This window comes from Podarcis pityusensis, assembly GCF_964106645.2.
Source record: "Podarcis pityusensis genome assembly, chromosome: 5".
NCBI lineage: Eukaryota > Metazoa > Chordata > Lepidosauria > Squamata > Lacertidae > Podarcis > Podarcis pityusensis.
In genome coordinates, this window is record NC_138032.1 from 34,173,526 (window position 1) to 34,195,002 (window position 21,477).

Genomic DNA, 21,477 nt, shown 5'->3' on the forward strand with positions numbered 1-21,477 from the left:
GGCTATAGTTAAAAATTCCTGCCTGAGCAGGAGGTTGAACTAGATGACCTCCGAAGTACCTTCCATCTCTAAAATCCTATGATTCTGTTCTAAAAATCTATAGTGAAGTGTCACTGGATGCCTAGAGGTAGATTTCTCTCTAGGGTAATTGTATAGCCGGAGCCATACATTGTAAGGTTCTACATAGTCAAGGCCTGGCAGTTTCACCCATGTGGGCTGCATTGTGATGTGCTGCTAATTGCATTGTATTTTTAAATACGACACCCTCTGCATATTATAGGAAACAGGCCAGCTGGGTCTCTTTGGCTTTTCTTTCTAAGCAGTAGGGGGACTCATTTGTGCAAATTCATTAACAACTGCGAAGTCGTACCATGGAAGTCAAACAGATTCCCTTCCGGAAGTCCGTTTGACTTCCAAAACGTTTGGAAACCAAAGCGTGGCTTCTGATTGGTTGCAGGAAGCTCCTGCAGCCAATTGGAAGCCATGGAAGCCCCGTCGGACGTTTGGCTTCCAAAAATAGTTTGCAAACCGGAACAGTCACTTCCTGGCTTGTGGTGTTCGGGAGCCAAAACGTTCGAGAGCTAAGCTGTTTGAAAACCAAGGTACAACTGTATACGGAAAATTTTGAGCTTTCTTCTGGAAGAATACAAAAGCTCTTGAAGGTCGTTATTTTTTAATCATCAAACATACTAAAGCAACACCGCAAGTTATATTTTTCGCTCCTTTCGCCAGCGCATATGGTTCCTTGCCTTTTCCTCCCCCATCCTGGGCAGAGGTCAGTTCGTAAGACCTGACTCATCAAATATGAGAAGAAGCATCAATGCCGCTGATAGAATAAAGGACAGGGAGACTTAGTCCTTTGATGTGCCGCTCTCTCTGGCTGTAAGCCAGTCAAATTCTTAGTCATGCCCTTTTCTTTAAAATCTAGAAAGACTCCCACTAGTCCCAAGCCATGCAATTTATTTTTTTTAAGCACAGAGTGACTCATTTGTGTGATATATATATATATATATATATATATATATATATACACACACACACACACACACACACACACACACACATATATATATCGGTGGCAGTTAACCCGGGACACTTCTAATGTTATATCACAACTCCCATTATCCTTGACCATGGGCCATGCTGGCTGGGGCTGAGGGGAGCTGGAGTCCAATAACATCTGGGGGGAACCACATTAACTACTGCTATGAGCATGAGGTCCCTCAGTGGGGTGGCGACAAGAGAAGGCTTTGTCATGGAGCACTCTCCCCATTTTCTCTTTAGGCGGCAGGCCAATACAAAGGCTTTTTAAAAGAAACATTTCTCTCTTTTTTTAATTCTTTTTTTAATAGATAATTTTATTCAATACAAATTAAAATACATACATAATCACAACAAAAGAAAATACAAAAGAGAAAAACAAATACATCTATCCAAGGAAAAGGAATTAGAGAATATTTTGTCTCTTTTCATATTTACAGTTATTTATACCTCTATAAAATGCTATTCATGATAACACAGTGAAATGAAATGTAAGATATCAGAATAAAGAAAAAGGGAACAAAAAGAGAATAAAAAAGTAAAAAAACAGGTCATATATGAAAATTTTTTAAAAGTAGATAAGTACTCACAATACATAGCCATTTCTCATCTATATTTACATTCAATTGTATAATTTCGTCTTGTCCTTATCTACCTTAAACAAATTGTTTCTTTTGAAAGAAAAAAGAAAAAGAAAAGAAAAGAAAAAACAACAAAAAAACGACTTCCACCGTTTACCTCACGCGTTTTTAATAATCCGTTCTTCAGAGCCTCTGTTCTTCATATTTTCCCTTTGGGTTTCCTTAATGTCTCACTTTGTATTTTTTTTATATTACGCACAAGGTTATTCTAAACACAACCAGATTTTTGTAGTTGAGCCCTGGTTTTGTAAATAATCATTTAAACACTCCCATTGCTTCATAACCATAGGTTTGGATTTTCTCCTTATTATATCTGTCAATTTTGCTAATTCCAGGTACTCGCAAAGTTTTCCCAACCATTCTCTTTTTGTTGGGATGCTTTCCTCTTTCCAATAGCTAGCAATCAAAATTCCTGCCGCTGTTGTCGCGTATAGAAATAAGTTAATTTTCTCTTTGGGGATATCTTTATCTAAGATTCCTAATAAATATGCCTCTGCCTTTTTTTTATGTGATGTCCTTATCAATTTTTTTATTTCGTCATGGATCATGTCCCAAAAGATTTTAATCTTTGGGCCAGTCCACCACATGTGATATAATGTACCTTTTGTTCTGTTACATTTCCAACATCTGTCGTTGTTCCTTTTATTTATTTTTGACAATCTGTCAGGGGTTAGGTACCATCTGTGGTGCATTTTTCTGAAATTCTCCCTTAACAAATCACAAGCAGTAAAATTTATATTTTCCTCCCAAAAAGTTTTCCATCTTTCCAGATCTATCTCATATCCCAAATCGTGCTCCCATTTTAACATGTTTTCCCCTTTCATCTCTTGTTCTAGGGTGGTTTTCATTAATAGTCTATACATTTTTGCAAGTATTTTTTGATCGCTCTGTAGTATTTCCTTTTCTAATTTTGAGGTTTTATTTTCAAATCCCCCCTTTTTATGTCTTTTTCATAAGTTGCTTTTAATTGATAATATTGTAACCAATTTATTCTAAATGTTTGTAATTGTTCATAAGTTTTTAATTTAATATTTCCATCTGCTTCCTCTAATATTTCCTTATATGTTGGCCAAGTCTCTTTTACATTACTCTTTAATGTTGTAGTTGCTTCCACTGGCGAAACCCATTGGGGAGTTTTCTCAATAATTTTTCCTTTTGTTCTTTCCCAGACATCCAATAGAGCCTTTCTTACTATGTGGTTTGTAAATTTTTTGTTTTGTTCTTTTTTATCATAGAATAAGTAGCCGTGCCATCCATATATTTTGTCCCAGCCCTCTAATGTTAGGACTTCATTATCTTTTAATAATATCCATTTTTTTATCCAGCACCAACACGCTGCCTCAAAATACTTCCTTAAATCTGGCACTGCAAATCCTCCACTTTCTTTTGGGCCCATCATTACTTCTGATTTTATCCTTGCTTTTCCCCCCTGCCATATAAAATTTGCAAGGTCTCTTTGCCAGCTTATAAAATATTTAGTTCCTATTACAATTGGAATCGTTTGGAATAAAAATAGAATTTTGGGGAGTATCATCATTTTAATCATAGATATTCTTCCTCCTAATGATAGTGTAATGAGTATGGGTTGCTCGTGCGTAAGTTGCCGCCTCTCCTGGCTATGTTGCCTTGTTTAAACCTTTCTGTCTGGACAGCCCTTCACTTCGTGGCTGCCTCAGTCACTAGCAGAATCCGTCAGTGGGCATTTCTTAAACCTTTTCCAACATAAAAGTTGTTTGACGCCAAGTCTCCTCCTACTCTCCCTGCGCAGAGTGTCCGGTGAAGAGTCCTGGAGCCCTCTCGCCGATTCCCCCATCTGCCCCCCTTTATCTCTGGTGTTGCGCTGATTTGCTTCCCCATCTGCTGAGCTGCCTCTCTCCCTGCTGGGCCCTTCTCCAGCATCATTTGAGAGCCTCCCCTCCGCCTCTAGCTCCGATGTCAGTTCCCTGACAGATAGTTTTAATTTTCCCCATTTGTCCATACTTCCTTTAATTTCTTTCCATTTTTTAATATAATTATCCTTAAATAAATTTGTATTTTTATTTGTAATCCATATCCCTAAGTAGTTCACTTTATTTTCTATTTTTAGTCCTGTTATTTCTTCTAATTCCTTTTTTCCTTTCTCGCCTATATTTTTAGTTATCAATTTCGATTTATCTTTGTTCAATTTGAATCCTGCTACTTCACCAAATTCTTTCATTCTTTCCAATGCTTTATTTATACTTTCTTTTGGTGTTTCGGTTGTAATGTTCACATCGTCTGCAAATGCTCTTACTTTATAACACTGTGTCCCAAGACATATGCCCTTTATTTCTTCATCCTTTCTCAGAGCTATTAATAGAGTTTCTAATATTGTTATAAATAGGAGTGGGGATAAAGGACATCCCTGTCGCGTCCCTCTCTCGATGTCGAATTCTTCTGTAATTTCATTGTTTAGGATTAATTCAGCTGTTTGTTTTTTGTAGATTGTTTGAATTCCATTCATAAATCTTTTACCTAAATTTAAGCTTTCACATGTTTTGATCATAAATTTCCAAGAGACACTGTCAAATGCCTTTTCAGCATCTACTAAAAGCATTGAAATTTCTTTACTTGGATTCATTTCGGCATATTCTATTAAGTCTATAATTATTCTAGTGTTGTCCTTTATTTGTCTGGCTGGTAAAAATCCTGCCTGATCTTTTTTAATTATCCTTTTTAGCAGAGTTTTCATTCTATTTGCAAGGACTCCAGTAAATATTTTATAGTCTATATTCAATAAAGATATTGGCCTGTAGTTTTTTATAAGTCTCAAATCTGTACCTTGCTTTGGGATAAGGGTTATTAATGCTTCTTGCCACGAGTTAGGTATTTCTCCTTTATCTAAAATTTCATTCATAATTAATTGCAATTTGTGTGTTATTATTTCCTCTAATTTTTTATAATTTGTTACTGAGATTCCGTCTGGTCCAGGCGATTTCCCCTCCTTCATATTTTTAATCACTTTTTTAATCTCTTCAAGTTCAATATTTGAATTTAATATTGCATATTCTTCTTCTTCTATATCTGGTAGTCTATTTTCTGATAGGTAATTTTGAATTTTCTTTTCTTCTTTTAATTCTACTTTATATAAATTTTTGTAATATTTTATAAAACTTTCTTTAATTTGTTTTGGGTCAATGATTTCCTTTTCTTCGTCAATAATTTTATGTATTACTCTTTCTACCTGTCTTTCTTTGATAAACCATGCCAGCATCCTACCCGGTTTATTTGCCTGTTCAAAATATCTTTGTTTCGTCCATATCATTTTTTTCTCTACTTCCCTATTTATTAAATTTGATAGGTGGGCTTGTAAATTCTTTATTTGTTGGAGGATATCTTCATTCTTTGGGTTTTTCACTAGGTCTTTTTCTTTCTCTCTTATTTGTTTATTTATTTCCATAATATTATTATCTTTATTTCTCCTTATCTTTCCCATTTGTTGTATTACAAACCCTCTCATATAGGCTTTGCTCGCTTCCCAAATCATTTTTTTATCCGTATCCTGATTTTCATTTATTTCATAAAATTCTTTCAATATTTCCTTTGCCCTTTTAACCCTTTGATCATCTCTCCATACTTCCTCGTTCATTCTCCACCTTCCCTTAGTATGATTTTGAAATTTCATTATTACCGATACCGGATTATGATCTGATATTGATCTGTTTAGTATTTCTGCTTTTTCTAGACTTAACATCAGCTTTTTTGTTAGCCATATTGCGTCGATTCGTCCCCCAGATTTTTTTGCCTCCGAGTAATGGGTTATATCTTTAACACTTGGGTTTTTTGTTCTCCAGGCATCATATAAATTAAAATTCTCAATTAAGTGGAAAAAGGAGAGTGGTAATCTACCTGAACTTGATATTTTATCTCTTTGCGTTCTGTCCATTTCTATTGATGTTACTCCATTAAAATCTCCCATAATTACTATATTTTCATCCACATAATCCCATAATCTCTCTTCCAATTTTCTTTAAAAAATCATCCTTTTTGCTATTCGGAGCATATATTCCTACCACTATGATTTTTCCTTCTTTTGTTTGTATTTCTACCCCAAGTACTGTACCTTCATCATCTTGGAATAACATTTGGGATTTCAACATTGTATTTACATAGATAACCACTCCCCTCTTTCTTTCCATTGCAGATGCTATATATTCCTGTCCTAGTCTCGTATTTTTTAACACCCTTACATGAGTTTGGATATATGTGTTTCTTGTATACATATGACATCCCATTTTTTCTTCTTTAATATACATTCTAATCGATTTCTCCGAAATTTACTGCATAATCCATTAATATTCCATGAAATACATTTCAGTCTCATAATCCTTTATTTGTTTAAAATACTCACATCTTTACTGTTATTATGTAGTTATAGCCCAGAATATGCTATTGTACATTTCTCTTAAGATCCAACGATGAACGGCAGGTATATTGAATTTTGCAATCGAACTCTGTGGTGAATTTGGAAAGCAGTTTTAATTTTGTGTGTTTTTGCATGGCAGAGAGGGCTGGACCTGAGCTGGCCAAGGATGCACTGAATCCTTAGCCAGTCCAGCTATTGGCAAGTCATGAGCACAATTTCCAAGCACAATTCAAAGTGTTGGTGCTGACCTTTAAAGCCCTAAAAGGCCTTGGTCCTGTATACCTGAAGGAGCATTTCCACCCCCATCGTTCAGTCTGGACACTGAGGTCCAGTGCCAAGGGCCTTCTGGCAGTTCTCTCACTGCGAGAAGTGAGGCTACAGGGAACAGGGCAGAGGACCTTCTTGGTAGTGGCGACTGCCATGTGGAATGTCCTCCCATCAGATGTCAAGGCAATAAACAGCTATTTTACTTTTAAAATATATCTGAAGGCAGCCCTGTTTAGGGAAGTTTTTAATGTTTAATGCTGTATTGTGTTTTTAATATTCAGTTGGGAGGTGCCCAGAGTGGCTGGGGAAACCCAGCCAGATGGGCGGGGTATAAATAATAAATTATTATTATTATTATGAGGGGCCTGATGTGGGCCTATTTGCTGTAGCAGTCTAGGAGTGCAATTCTAAACATGTCTAGTCAGAAGTAGGCCCCACTGAATTAATTGGGATTTACTTCCCTGTAAATGTAAATAGTATTGCGGTTTAAACAAGTTCTTTTTTAAAAATAATAATAATATTTTTTATTTAAGTTTACAAATATAGAATTATAACAATACCAATTACATATCCATGTTTACAGATTTCCCTGAATCTCTGGACTTCCCATCTTCCCCTCCATGGGTCCTATTGTCATCCTTTTCAACTGCATATTATTTTGTAGTTCATATTTTATGTCTCTCCATTTTTGTCCGTAATATTTGCTACCTTACAAGTGCTATTGCAATCCCGCTAAGGTTTTCATCTGCTTACAGTGTTCTCCTAAATAAATTATAAATTTTTCCCATTCTTTATTGAAGTTTTGGTCTTCTTGGTTCCTGAGCTTTCCAGTCAGTTTTGCCATTTTAGCATTGTCCAGCAGCTTAGTTTGCCATTCCTCTCTGGTAGGGACTTTGTCTTCTTTCCATCTCTGGGCTAGTAGCATCCATGCAGCTCTTGTCGCATACATAAAAAGTCTTCTCTGGTCCTTTGAAATAGGTTTTTTTTTGACAAGATATTTTAAACATTTTTTCCCAATTCATTATATATCATTTCCCAGAAAGCTTTTATTACACATCCACCACATATGATAGAAGGTGCCTTCATTTTCTTTACATTTGCAGCAGATATTTGCACTTGTCTTATACATTTTTGCAAGCTTACTAGGAGTCAAATACAAACGGTACATCATTTTCATATAATTTTCTTTCGGCTTACAACATGCCGAGAATTTCAAATCAGTTTTCCATAACCTTTCCCAATCTAAACTAGTTCTGATCCAACCCATTATGTGAAAGATTCCAATGTTTATTTTAGGTGGAAGATCTTGTGCAAGAGACACACATTGCAATGGGCAAGCAGCCCACTCCAGGCCCTGTGTGTTTATTAAATTTAATCCTTGGCGTTTTCCTAGATTCCCTACTGCATACTCCTGGTTGCAACCCTGGAGATAATCATTTGTGCCTTCATATCCTCAAGGCTAACTTGCTCCAGTGCTCAGTTTGGGGCTGCCATTGATGACTGCCTAGAATGTTCAGCTTTTGCAGAATGTGACAGTCTGTTCCCATTGTTGCATCTTCATTAAATCTTTGCACTGGCTCTCTCTTGTCTTGTCTGCAATTCCAAAAAAAATGGCCCCAAGCTATAACATTCCAAATGGCTTCAGCGCTACATCCATTTAGAGACTATATACTTTAGGGACTTCATCCACACTTACATTTCATCTTCATTCTTCAGATCAACCAAACAGGGATGCTTGCCTACAGCAATAGCCTACCAAATTAAACACAATGAGAGCACAGAGGAAGGTGTTCCCAATGGCTGTATCACAACCCTGGAACTCATCTTGCTAAAGCTCCATCACCACTTCTGAAGAAAAGTCCCGTTATATCTCAAGAAAGCACCATTAAAATGCAATGGGAGTTATTTGTTGTGATGAACTTGTCCTGCTGATTTCAACAGGACTTAATCTGGGATACCATACTAAACTGTGATACAACAGAAGAGCAAAATTTGGTTATGATATCTTGAGATGTATCCAAATGCATAGAAGACTTCCCAAAATATATAAAGTGGTACCTCGGGTTACCTACGCTTCAGGTTACATAAGCTTCAGGTTACAGATTCCACTAACCCAGAAATAGTACCTCGGGTTAAGAACTTTGCAGCGCAGCAGCAGCAGGAAGCCCCATTAGCTAAAGTGGTGCTTCAGGTTAAGAACAGTTTCAGGTTAAGAACAGACCTCCAGAACAAATTAAGTTCTTAACCTGAGGTACCACTGTAGTAGACTAACTTAAAGGTAAAGGGACCCCTGACCATTAGGTCCAGTTGCGGACGACTCTGGGGTTGAGGCGCTCATCTTGCTTTACTGGCCGAGGGAGCCGGCGTATAGCTTTCGGGTCATGTGGCCGCATGACTATGTCGCTTCTGGCGAACCAGAGCAGCGCATGGAAATGCCGCTTACCTTTCCACCGGAGCAATACCTATTTATCTACTTGCACTTTGTCGTGCTTTCGAACTGCTAGGTTGGCAGGAGCAGGGACTGAGCAACGGGAGCTCACCCTGTCGCGGAGATTCGAACCGCCGACCTTATGATCGGCAAGTCCTAGGCTCTGTGGTTTAACCCACAGCGCCACCTGCGTCCCTAAGACTAACTTAGGCAAGTTCATTAATTTTAATGAACTGTATCTCAGTAAAACTTAGATGAATAGCACCCATAAATTCCAGTCAATAGCCATATAATCCCTTTGCTTTACAGTGGTACCTCGGGTTACAAACGCTTCAGGTTACAAACGCTTCGGGTTACAAACTCCGCTAACCCGGAAGTAGTACCTCAGGTTGAGAACAGAAATCGCACACAGGTGGCATGGTGGCAGCGGGAGGCCCCATTAGCGAAAGCGCACCTCAGGTTAAGAACGGTTTCGGGTTAAGAATGGACTTCCGGAACGAATTAAGTTCGTAACCCGAGGTACCACTGTTTTATAATAGTTTCATGTATTGCACTTTTTATTCATGTAGGGATTATCTGTGGGGGGGGGGGTTTAAATGGGATTTAAGCACAATCTCTGAATAGAGGCCAATCGCTTAGTTGGAAGTAACTTTTTAGTTTTCATTGTCCTACAAGCAGCAGGACTTTTCTGTCCTTGTATTAGCTCAGTGTCCCCTGGAGAAGCATATACAGGTGTCTTTTTCTTGACAGAAGAATTTCACTGCAACAGTTTTGAAAACGTCTGCTGTATGCAACAGTAGGCTTACCTCCCCTTCCCATCCTCCTCCAAAGTAGAAAAATATGCATACTTCCAGCTGATTAAAATATACTGTTATAATACAGGCATCTGCTGCTGGCATCTGTTACGAACTCCATCCTCCATTTTTTCTGACTCCAAGTCACAGTGAAGAATTTTGTGACTGACAAGTACAATTTAATTGTGAACCCTTTACATTTAGACAGATGCCATGGAAGCATACACATCAGATAGTTTATCAACACTTTTTCGATTGCTTTAGATACTTTCCTAGCTTTTGTGGGCAAGATCTATCATCTGTCTATCTATCATCTATCTCTATCAAATATATACACACATAATAATAAATAGAACAACTATCACCCCTATAATGGGTATCATGTTGTACATTAACATTAATTATTCCAAATTCTCCTTCCAAATGTCCAGCATATAATGTCCTGGGGGCAGCATAAAAGCTCTACCCTCTCAATCACCAATAATTATTCCCAGGAAAGACTATAGTTCAAGCCAAATATAGCTTTATATGCAAAGATGCTATAGAGAGTATATCTTTAAGACCAGTTTCATTTGTATATTGAATAAATGGCCACCATATTGCAGAAAAAAATGTCCTCTTTCTCCTTTCCTTTTATCACTTCTACATTATGTGTTATATTCTCAGTGACAGCCAATCGCCAGACATTTTTATACGATAAATCCAGGGATAATTCTTGTGAGGTTTCAGCTACAGATCGTTGAGCAGCCACTAAAAAAATAGCCAGTAAATCCTTATTCTTTATACCAGCATTCAAGCCTTCAAAAAGGGGGCAGGAAAAACAACTGGGATGAGAAAGCCATGGGCTCACAAACCATTCTGAATACGTCTGAGGACCCCAGTCCCCAAAATGCCTGCATTACTAGGCATCCCCACCGTAAGTGATAAGAAGTCCCCTTAGCACCACATCACTGACAGCATCGTGGTTGGACCAATGTCCTTTAAAAATCATTTCAGTGCAGTTTTAAAGATGCATCTCTGGCTTATCAATTCAACCTGCAGAAATGGCCATGCATGAAGCACAGGATAATTGGGATCGTTGCAATTTGAATAGATCGGGGTGGCAAATTTCTGGCCATCCAGATGTTGCTATTCAACAACTCCCATTAACTTGAGCCAGCAATGTATGTGGACGATGGAAGATAGTTTAGCAACACTTTGAGGACCACATCTCAGCCATCATTGGAGTAGAGAAAATGCATGATTCCTTGCCACCTACTCTTAGTCCTGGATTCAGCCCTTACGTACTCCAATGCCCATGGCTTCTCCCTGGTGCCTACTTCCAAGGTCTTCTCAGGTCACTAGAAGGTTACATGAGCCGCAATTACAACGACTTCTTTTTTTTTGTAAATCTGTGTTGTGCCAGTGCAGGAGTGGAGAGACCTGTTTGAAGTCAACATCACTTAAGGAAAATGTTTGGAAACAAAGAAGGGTTGTAAGAAAGAATCTAGAAATTTGGCCACGGATTCCAGGATGGAACCAGAACCCGAAACTATCAGTCTACCTGGGGGAGACCTTAAATTCTTATGAATCTTAGGTAAACAGTAGAAAATAGGTATGCGGGGATAAGGTGGCAGAAGAAATTCAAATGTGTGTTTATCAATGAAACCCATGGTGTATGCATGTTGCAACACAGTTTTTAAAAGGGTGGTTGTAGAGTCGGTAGGATCTTTAGTAATTTTAATATAAAATCGAGAATCAGAAAGTTGGCAAGTAGCCTAATCCACATAATCCTCTCTATTCATGATGGCAATTCCCCCTACTTTATCAGCAGGTTTAATGATGATGTTAGTATCATTAGATAAATAATTAAGGCAGATGCGTTGGGGAAATGTTTGGGAACTATGATAGAAGCCCTTATGGTTTCCTGTTTGTTTGTTTGTTTGTTTGTTTGTATGAATGAATGAACTTCCTTTCTCATGCTGTATATATACCATGGTGTGATGTCCTCTACATCTCCTTATGGAATTTGAATTTTATAGCCCACCTGGAGCATGATCCAGAAGGATAGCAACACAATAGCAGCTAGACCTGAGGCATGCTCCATCTGTGCACCCCGTGGACTCTTGTGTGCCTTCATTTCACACTAAGGAGAACTATGAAGTCTAGTGTATTAAAATGTCACAGGCCTCATAGAAATATGAGTGACTCATATTAACAATGATTCTAGCAAATAAGTAGCATATATATGTGCTACTAATTTACTAGAATCAAATTCTGTATCTATATTCGGTGCTTGCAGGTTCTCCCTGTAGCTCTGGGCAATCTCTCTGCCAAAATTCTGACACAATCAGCAAAGCTGTCAGGAGATCTCCTCAGCGGTTGATGCTATTATCTGCTGACGAGCACATAAACAAAACTCAAAACAGTGGGAAAATCCTAATTAACACCACCACCATTTAAGTAAGAGACTAAGGACATAATTCATTTATATCAGGGATGAAACAGTGCAGTAAATACCATCACCTTAAGAACATGTTTTGTCAAAAACATTTGGAAATAAAGCCAGTGTTTTAAAAAAATCATACTTATTTATTATATCTAGCACTCTCGCACAGGGTTTCCAGTGGTGCTCTCTCTCTCTCTCTCTCTCTCTCTGTATTAAAACAAATTTACAAAGCATTGTAGCTTGTATCAGCTGCAAACTAAAATCACTGGGAAAGTACAAAGGCAGGTTTTCAGTATACAAAGTACCATCTTGGATATAGGGACATATTTGAATGAAAGGCATTACCGGTAAATAAGAGCATAATCTGATGTTTCAACAGGAGACCTTAAACCAAGACACTGATCAGTGACAATTCAGGGCACCAAGTTCAGATAAAAATGTATAAATTAAAATAAACACAATACTGGGTTTCTGTACTGTCTTTGCTTTGTCTGCTGAGCTTTATTTGACATAATGTCCTAAGTATGAGGTTTTGATTGGCTGGACATAGTACTCCAAAGGTGAAACTACATGCCTCTTAAAATGGCATTGTAATTTCAGGTGTTTAACTTTGTAATGGTGCCATTTCAGGTGCTTTACTTTGCAGCTGTAAATCTTGAGTTAAGTTGGACCCGGATTGCATTGCGTTGAAGGGAGGCAAGAGAGCTGCAGCTTCCTGGAATTCCTTAGTAACCATATAATAGCACACGGCATCTAAGCAGCAATTCAGATTGGCTATGCATGAAGTTATATGCATGACATTCTGCAACTCGCAGTCCGATCCTCTGACGGCCTTCAGGACATAACTAAGCAGAAAGCTTAAGTGGAAAGGCAGGAAGCATATAATGAAAGTGGCCAAGTTCACTGAGACCACCCAGATGGCTTTCTGGGTTAACTTTTCTTCATGAGGACCAGCATTATGTTTCTTCCTGAGGCATCGGATGACTTGTATGGAACAAAACAACAATATAACCAGTGGTATGAAAAAGAAAACAATAGGTTTGATCAGGGCATGAGGCACATTTTGACCAAAGTGTGAATAAAAACAAACATATCCTTCTTTAGTTTCGAATGACCGAATGCGTGTGATTGTATAAACTAAACAGCAGAGCCCGACAAATAAGCAGAAAACAGCTGCCTTCTGTGGAGACCTGATTACTTTGGCTTTCAGAGGATGTTTGATTGCAATGTACCGGTCTATCGCTATTAGCATGATGACGCCCATGCTCATTGGCATGTTCATGCAATTGATTCCGAATACGGCAAAGCAAAAAGTATCAATGGGCCATTCATGGTAGTGAAAGTACATTATGAATGGTAAGGTAAGGAGCAGCGTGTAGTCTGCCAGGACTAAGCTGATCATGTAAACTCTGGTCTCTGTCCATTTGCCCAGTTTCAAGCAGAACACCCACAAGGCAACTGTATTAAATATGACTCCGAAGAGAGTGACTGGGCTGTAGAGAACATATTCAAAAGTGACTACGTTCTTATCCATCTTGATTTCACTGCAATTTGCCATTATGACAAGTTTCTGTAAAGAGATTTTAAAAAATAAAATAATGTTATGTACTGAGTTGAATAGGATCCAAACTGCAACAGTCTGGTTGGTCCTAGAACAATAGGATTCAGAATGCAGCAGTCTGATTGGCCCTTGAACAATGCAGCAGTATGATTGGTCGGCAGGAGCCACCCAATCCAGCTCCAGATAGAAGTGAATCCACAACCTGATTGGCCGACAGGAGAATTCCGGAGTTAGCCAATCACATGCAGCCCATTGTGTAAATAATGTATATAAAGCAGATACTTTGAGGGGACTTCCATTCCCTCCTCACCACTATGAGCTGAATAAAGAGCATGAAATCCACTCTCGACTCTGAGTATATTTCAAATAACAAGTAGCAAAAATGGAACACAGAGATCATTAAAGCTTGATTGATTGTTTTAACAGAAGCACCTGGTTCAACTTCGCTGTTTCCTAACCTCCCTGATTCAGAGTAGGACAATACTAGACGCCAAAAAAATATTGTTTCCCGGAAAAGTATATGGGGCACAATCATGGGTGTAGCTGGGAGCGGGCAGGGAGGGGCAGCTGCCCCCAATCAATAAAATTAAATAAAAATACATAGCAAGCTAAGGTTCTGCCCCCCTAAAAAAAAAGGCCTGCCCCCCCAACAAAAATCCTGGCTTTGTCCATGGGCACAATCATTCCTGTTGCAAGTGTATATATCAGTTTCAAACCAATGTATCTGTTCCATCTTTCAAAACATGGGTACATATTGGTTTGAAACTTTCAGATTTGCCAATTCTGTCTAGTTTCCTAATGTGCTTCTTTAGAGCCTATTTTCAGATCTATATATCATGACTGACTTCTCTGTAGTATTATATATCTATAGTACCAATATCTTAATCTAGCAGCATAATGCAAAATGTAAACAAAGAAACAAAGAAATGATTACCTGCCTTATCTGACTCCAGGTGCCCACAAGGAAGTGTTCAGTGTAACGTCACCTTGATCATCTGAAGGCCATATGAAGCCTTTCATCTGAGAGCTGATAGTAGCACTTGTTCCATTGGATGCAGCCTCCTTTTCAGGAGGCTAGTTCAACAGGAGCTCTGCAAACAAGTGCTATAGCATTAGTACTATCTGAAGCATAACTGTGCAGCGTCCGTGGGAAGAGGAAACCCACCCCTTCCTCACAAAGTGATAAGCTTCAGAAACTCGAACATATCTTGCCAGATTCTCTTCTGGTTCCTCGTGCCCTTCTCATTCCCTTGTGATAGTTTTGTTGTTGTATCTACCCCCATTTCCCTCCCTCAGCAATTAATCTATATTTAATCATCACATTGATCAACGTAAGTTGTATTTTTCCAAAGAAAGAAGAATCCAAACAGTTTCTGTGGGTGCTAACATTCTGGCCTAAAGCATTAGGACTTTGCTAGAGTTGGGCCACTGTCACACATGGAGGTTAAAATGGATCAGTTCAACCAGACTGTGATGTGAATACAGCCCAACGTTGGTCAAAATGCTGACTTTTGTCACTCTCTTCTACCTTCTTGCCTCACTTACAGCAATCAGACATGCCATATAAGTAACAAGAGGAAGTCTCAAAGCCATGTTCTTCATCCAAGTTGCTGAATTGACTGCTGAACTACAACTAGTGCCCCATTTTGAATATTGAGTGCTGTGATGACCAGGACCTAATTTGTGTCAGGGATCAGCCTTGGGGTTTATGTTCAGTAACAAGTAAATACAAAGGACCAGGGTCTCTGATCTGGCAGTAGGCAATGGAGAAGGCCAACATCTGAGACTCTAGAGCACCACAGTCTAGGCTGTATGGTGGGAAAAGCCTGATCTCATATAGGCAGCTTCCAATAACTTCATAGAAAAAGATTAGGGTCACAAACTACCACAGTCCTTATTGGTACTTCTAGTATAAAATTAAACTGGTTTCCTGCTTACATTTTCAACAGAAGGTTTGTAGGCTTTTCAACATAGAAATGTCAAGGGTTAGAGCAGGGGTAGCCAACATGGTGCTCTCTTGGTGCTGTTTGACTACAAATCCTATCATCCCTGAGCACTGGCCATACTGGCTGATGCTGATGGTCACTGGATTCCATTGTTACATTAGCTATCTCTGGGATAGAGTGTCCCCAGCCTGTAATAATAATGAATGTAGCCGAGGGATAGTTATATATCAGGATAGCACTAAATGTTTCTGATGAAGTGGTCTGTAGTCCATGAAAGTTTGTGCCATAATAAATGTGTTGGTCCTTCAGGTGCCCCAAGGCTCCTTGTTTTAATTTTAGTGTGTAAATGACAAGATGTAGTTACAAATGGAAACAGCCTTAAACCAGGTCAGACTATTTGTCCGTCTGGCCCACTATCGTCTACTCTGACCATCAGCAGCTCTTCAGCATGTCAGACTGAGAGGTCTTCCTCATCATCTCCTGCTTTAATTGACCCTAGAACAGGGGTCTGCAACCCGCGGCTCCGGAGCCGCATGTGGCTCTTTTACACCTTTGCCGCGGCTCCGGGGCAGATACTAGCGAGGGGAGGAAGCGCATTGTGTGCCCCGACACTCCCCACTGTGGCAGGCGCTGTACTGGCTGTGACGTCGCATGGGGGCGGTGCGTGCGTTAGTCACGCACCGTCCCGACGTCACCTTCCCGCCCGCTGTCAGATCGCAGCTCCGGAGATATATTTGTTTTAAATGTCGCAATGGTTTTGCGGCTCCCAGTTTTTTTTCCCCTTCAGAAATGGGTCCAAGTGGCTCTTTTTGTCTTAAAGGTTGCAGACCCCTGACCTAGAACTATTTACATTCAAAGCCTGTGCTCTACTGAGTTATATCCTTGCCCTTTGTAAACACTTGAAACGCAATAATGAAACACATGGAATTAAGTAGGTTACCACACTGGAAAGCTATCACCTAGGAATGATTTCTACAGAAATATGGAAAGATTAGACTAATTGAATTGCTTCTGCTTCTACACATTTGAATAGTCTTATAGAATGCAGGTAATTATTGTATTTACTAACCTTGTGTACAGGTATGAATATAACTCATTTGAAGGTTGTACGCGGTGCTTATTTCAGGAAAGGACAAACACCAATACCAGTACCTTTCTAAAAATAAGCCAGAATAATCTGCCTTATTTGTACTGTCTATTTATCTCTGTGATGTAGAACTGTTGCATCCTGACCTGTGGGATGTGTGGTATTAAACAGTTCAGACACTTGCGTGCTAAAGGGCTGTACTGTGGCTTTCTTAAAAACCAAAAGGAAGACACATGCAGAGTTTCTCTTCTCTAAGAGATGTCAGAAATGCTAGACTGCTGTTTCATTTCACTCTTGTGTCACTGAGGAAACATTTCTCATTCCTAGTATTGCAAGTCATTTGCTTTCCACTGCAATCCTATTGCCTGTTACCTGAGAGTAAGCCTTGTTGAAATTGATGGGATTTATACTGAGTAGTAGATATGTGCAGGATTGCACAATTAGATGTTCATTTCTCGTTTAAAATTTTCTAAAATACACCTAGTGAGGAAGCTACACACAAGAAAACTAAATCAGAATAAGAAGTGATACAAGTTAATATTTTGTTATGCATGTGTTAGACTGTCCGAATTCTCGGTTAGCTGTACCATTGGTCATGCAGCTAACTCTGCATATCATTAAAGGCAACAAATATTTATTATTTATTTACTTCCTACCAGAGAGGGGAATAGGCATACATATTTTCTGCCTCAAGTGGCAAAATAATTTGACCAGCCTTAGGTTCTATAGACCTCAACTGTGGGAACTGGGCACTATTTGCTGCTCTGCCCCAGACAGGAAAATGTCTTGATATGCCGCTGTATGATTGGTGAGAGCAAGTTAAGCTCAAACCATGGTTTCAGATCTTTGCTTGTTTTCACTAACCATAGGTTTAAAGAAACCACACTCCCTGAGTTTGGGCATCATGCAGAACTATCATTTGTTCAAAGCCAAAAACCTCTGCTCCTTCTGAGTGCAACAGGAAGGGGATTACGTACTGGTCCAAGACTTGCTCTTGTAGCAGAAAACCAGGTTTCTCATTTCAAGCCATTGAGTTGCATCTTTACAACTGTTAGTTTGGTTTATATTTGGTGCAACAGACGGAAATGGACCAACATCACCAAACTACTCATTAACCTACTGGATCCAAAGGATTGGCATTATGAATTTAAATGTTTGAAAGTATGTATCAGAACTCAGGGTGGAAAGTTATGTCAGTTAGTAGTGTATAAGTACCTCTCTATTTGACCCTCTCATTACATTCTTTTCTGTCAGATTTTTTACTTTTATTGTTTAAGCTTTGTTACCTGTATTGCTCCATTAAATCAGAAGCATTTTTTTTTATATCTCCAAGCAGGACAGTCAAGCAAGGCAGTTGCCTTGTGCAATGCAAATCGAATTCACGCACCATGTGGTGGACATCATGTGCATGTTTGGGAATGATAATTAATTCCTGTTTCTCTTTAGGTGAAATGTTTGGGAATGATAATTAATTCCTGTTTCTCTTTAGGTGAAATGTTGATGGTTTGCCACTGTGTGAAAGCATTTACTTTCTTAACCAAAAAGAAAGGATATGTAAAAGCCATCAAAATAAACTGCAAATTCCAACAGAACCAGGAAGGAGCTTTCTAAAATATTTTCTCTGTACAAACAAATTTCTCCCCTATGGTCTTTATCATGGTTTCTTCCCATGAAAATTTCAGGTAATCATACACAGCAGACATCAATCTCAGGACTCTTGCCTCTCAGAAAAAGTGGCGTTTGATTGCCCTGTATGTCATTTTCAGTCTTCAATTCCTCCCAGCCCGTTATATGGAAATTGTGAGTTGAGGCGAGTTGAAGACTAAAAATGCTGTGCAGATTCAAGGTAACATTCCCACTACAGAAAACTGACTGCCTTGAAAGACGAAGCCAGCAGCATCACAGAGAACTCCAGGAGGGAGGTCTAAGGTAAGCAAGAGACTGTTACAACAATTAATTTCTTCAGAAGTGATTTGTAACTATTTGCAAACATATACAGAAAACATGTACATGTTGAGCTGCCTCCTCAGTAATAAAATGTGTTTAAAATATCCCGGTTTCACCAATATTTTCTGAAATTCAGCGTTTGCTTTGGTTTATATCATGTGTGAGATGGATAATGTTGCACTGTTAGAAAAATCACAGGAAGTGTTGTTGAAATGACAAATTTCTCATTGCATAAACAGGGAGTCACCAGTATGATGGCTGTGGGGGCACATGTGCCTGAAGAGGCCTTCTCTGGTGCCTACAGGGTCCCCCCACCAAGATAAACATAGACTTGTTTGTTTGTTTACAACCGTGGTTCCCAATTAGTGGTTTGAGGGCCCCAGATCCACATAACCCACCCAGGGGGTCCGTGGCAGCATTCACGTAACAAAAACTACCAATATCAAAATTTTCCAAAGTAGGGAGTCCATAGCTTGGCTTTTGAAAAACGTGGGGTCTGCAGTAATAAGCAAATTAGGAACCACTGATTTACAGTATTTAGGGCAGGAGAGTAACACAGATGCCCCACTAGCAGTTAAATAAGCGGGACTTAGCGTCCATATAAACATGCAAAGACTCAAACAAAAACAGATTACCCCTGGGTCTCTGCCTGCTGTAGGTTTTCAAACAAGTCCAATGCAGTTTACTTCATTTTTTTTCAACCACTTGGGTCAGGCACAGCCCAAAAGAGTTACTGCTTGCCATCAGTAGTTGTGTTGAGCTAACTTTGCCTGAGCACTGAAAATAATGCTAACTGGCTACAAAGTATTTGGATATTTGTCACCACTGTGAACTAACCACACACCTTTTGTCCAGTTCCATTGAGTTTTCTCTCATTAAGTTCTGTTTTTCTTAATTGTTGGGTGCGTTGTTTCCTTCACAGGAAATAAATGATTCAGCTTCCTTCCTCCAGTTTATTTTTAGGCTTTTCATTTATTTATTAAAAAAATTATATAGTGCTATATCACCAAACTGTATCAGATTGGTTAATACCATATTCATCTAAGCAACCGCTATCTGACTTGCTGCATCCTCATAAAGCTTTTCCACTAGTCTGCTTGAGCACCATCTGCAACTGGCAGAGGCAATCTTCAAGTACATAAAATCAGACCCCAAATGTTGTTGGTTTCTCCACCGACCAACATTTTTCCTCTATTGTCTCCCAACAGAGCACAGATGTGCTTCAATTTCAGCAACTGATTTGTTTGGAGCAGAAATACTTTCAGTGTAATTGAAAGACAACATGCCACAACAGTAAGCTTTGCCTGCCAAAGCAACAAGGCGAGAGTGGGCACTCCACTTCTTAGGCCTTTTATCTTCAAAGGCCTGTGCTTTTCATTTTACAGCTTGGAATAAGAGGCCTATGAATCAGATAATTGCTTGTGAAATATCTTGCTGATACCCGCTAAGACAGCTTAGTCACCCTCCCCAACCCCCCAAATAAACTTCCTTTTGCACAAAGGCATTTTCAATTTTTTTTTTTAAAAAAAGTTACGTCTCACAAGTTTCACTTGACAAGTTTCCTTTAGAAAATATCTTTTGAGCTACAGGTTATTCTTGGGGAGGGAGGTGAATTAAAACAAATAGACATGCTATTTGGTAACACAGCAAAAGATGTAGTTTTTGGCTTGAGTCTTGAGATGGAAGCTTAAATTTCAAATGAGACAAAGCTTCATTTATTTATTTTTTTGGGGGAAATGTCATTGTAATTATAGGGTGTTTGGGAGTATCTGCATGATCTTGTTCCTCAAAAAAAAAAAAAAATCTCTCTCTTCTCCCTCTTTCTCTCTCTGTATGTGTGTGTGTAACAGACTGTGGCAGGGAGACATGGGAAGAGAGAGAGAGATCACACATTCACCCCACTGTTTCCAGGCAGCTGCTATTCACTGGTCATACCCTGAGTGTGAGGATGAGTCCCCAAACTCTGATAATGCCTCCTGCTTCTCTGGATGGAGGAGGACGGAGAGGAGAAAGAGAGAGAGACAGAGAGTAGAAACCAGCCTAGTGCACAAAGATAAATTTTACATGGTTTGTTTCACCCACTTTTGCCTCTGGCATGTGGCACTCGAAAGCTTCCTCAGAAGGGAATGTAATCAATGGGCTGTAAAAGCTCCTCGATTCCTGTCATAAAGGCCCATGGTTCAATTTTTGTAACAGACTCCTATGAGAGGTGGTGGACTCTCGTTCCTTGGAGGTTTTTAAGCTGGGATTGGATGGCCATCTGTCATGTATGATCTAGCTGAGATTCCTGCATTGCAGGGAGATGGACTACAGGAGGTTACCCTCAAACATTACAATTCTATGTGTGGTGCTTCCGGGGAGTTCAAAATTCTGCCATTACTATTTACTTATTGTATTGGTATCCCTTATTGTTTTACTATATTTCAATTTCAGTTTTTTGCTGTCTTGGAAGTTTTCTGCTGAAAGGCGGGCTAAAAAAAGACTTAATATCTTTATTTTATTTCAAAAGTTTATACTGCCCACTAGTGTCCTTGACATGGAATTCTGCTAAAAAAATTTAGAGAACAAGGAAGGTATCAAGTGCTCTTTGTTCTGAAGATGTCCTTGATGAAGAATCGAGGGCATGATTTAGCTTTGAGGGTTTGTGGGGGTGGGGAGAATGCTCCATAATAGGTTGATGTCTTTAGAGGCAATATTTAAATTAAGGTGGGCGAATGCTTTAGGCATGAAGTACAGGACACACAGAGAAGATGCTTCAGTGAACATGCAAATCCCCAATACACTGCATAATTCAAAGGATTTACAGCGATAACTCACCTTTTTAAAAATTGAAAATATTTCTTAAATTCACAAACATCCGCACAGAAGATCTGGCCATTTCAATAAACTTACTTTAGCTAAGGACACTGTAAGTGTGCTTTATTTCCACATATTCTGCTCTTAAAAGAAGAGA

General features: G+C 39.1%; 2 protein-coding genes across 3 annotated transcripts in view; one reads left to right on the forward strand and one right to left on the reverse strand.

Moving 5' to 3' along the window:
- The window catches only part of LOC308477882 (vertebrate ancient opsin-like), a 108,073-nt gene that overhangs the window by 74,864 nt on the left and 11,732 nt on the right, over positions 1-21,477 (forward strand). The window lies entirely within an intron of this gene.
- LOC308477894 (G-protein coupled receptor 35-like) lies at positions 12,183-17,028 on the reverse strand. 2 transcript variants are annotated; one of them, XM_081006996.1, is made up of 3 exons: positions 16,950-17,028; positions 14,483-14,635; positions 12,183-13,553 (listed from the first exon to the last, which is right to left on the reverse strand). In XM_081006996.1, exon 3 carries the CDS (start codon positions 13,539-13,541, stop codon positions 12,588-12,590), a length of 954 nt encoding a protein of 317 aa, XP_080863122.1. In that variant the 5' UTR covers positions 13,542-13,553; positions 14,483-14,635; positions 16,950-17,028; the 3' UTR covers positions 12,183-12,587. The 2 variants fall into 2 exon arrangements, with proteins under 2 accessions (XP_080863122.1, XP_080863121.1); XM_081006995.1 differs by having other exon boundaries at positions 14,479-14,635.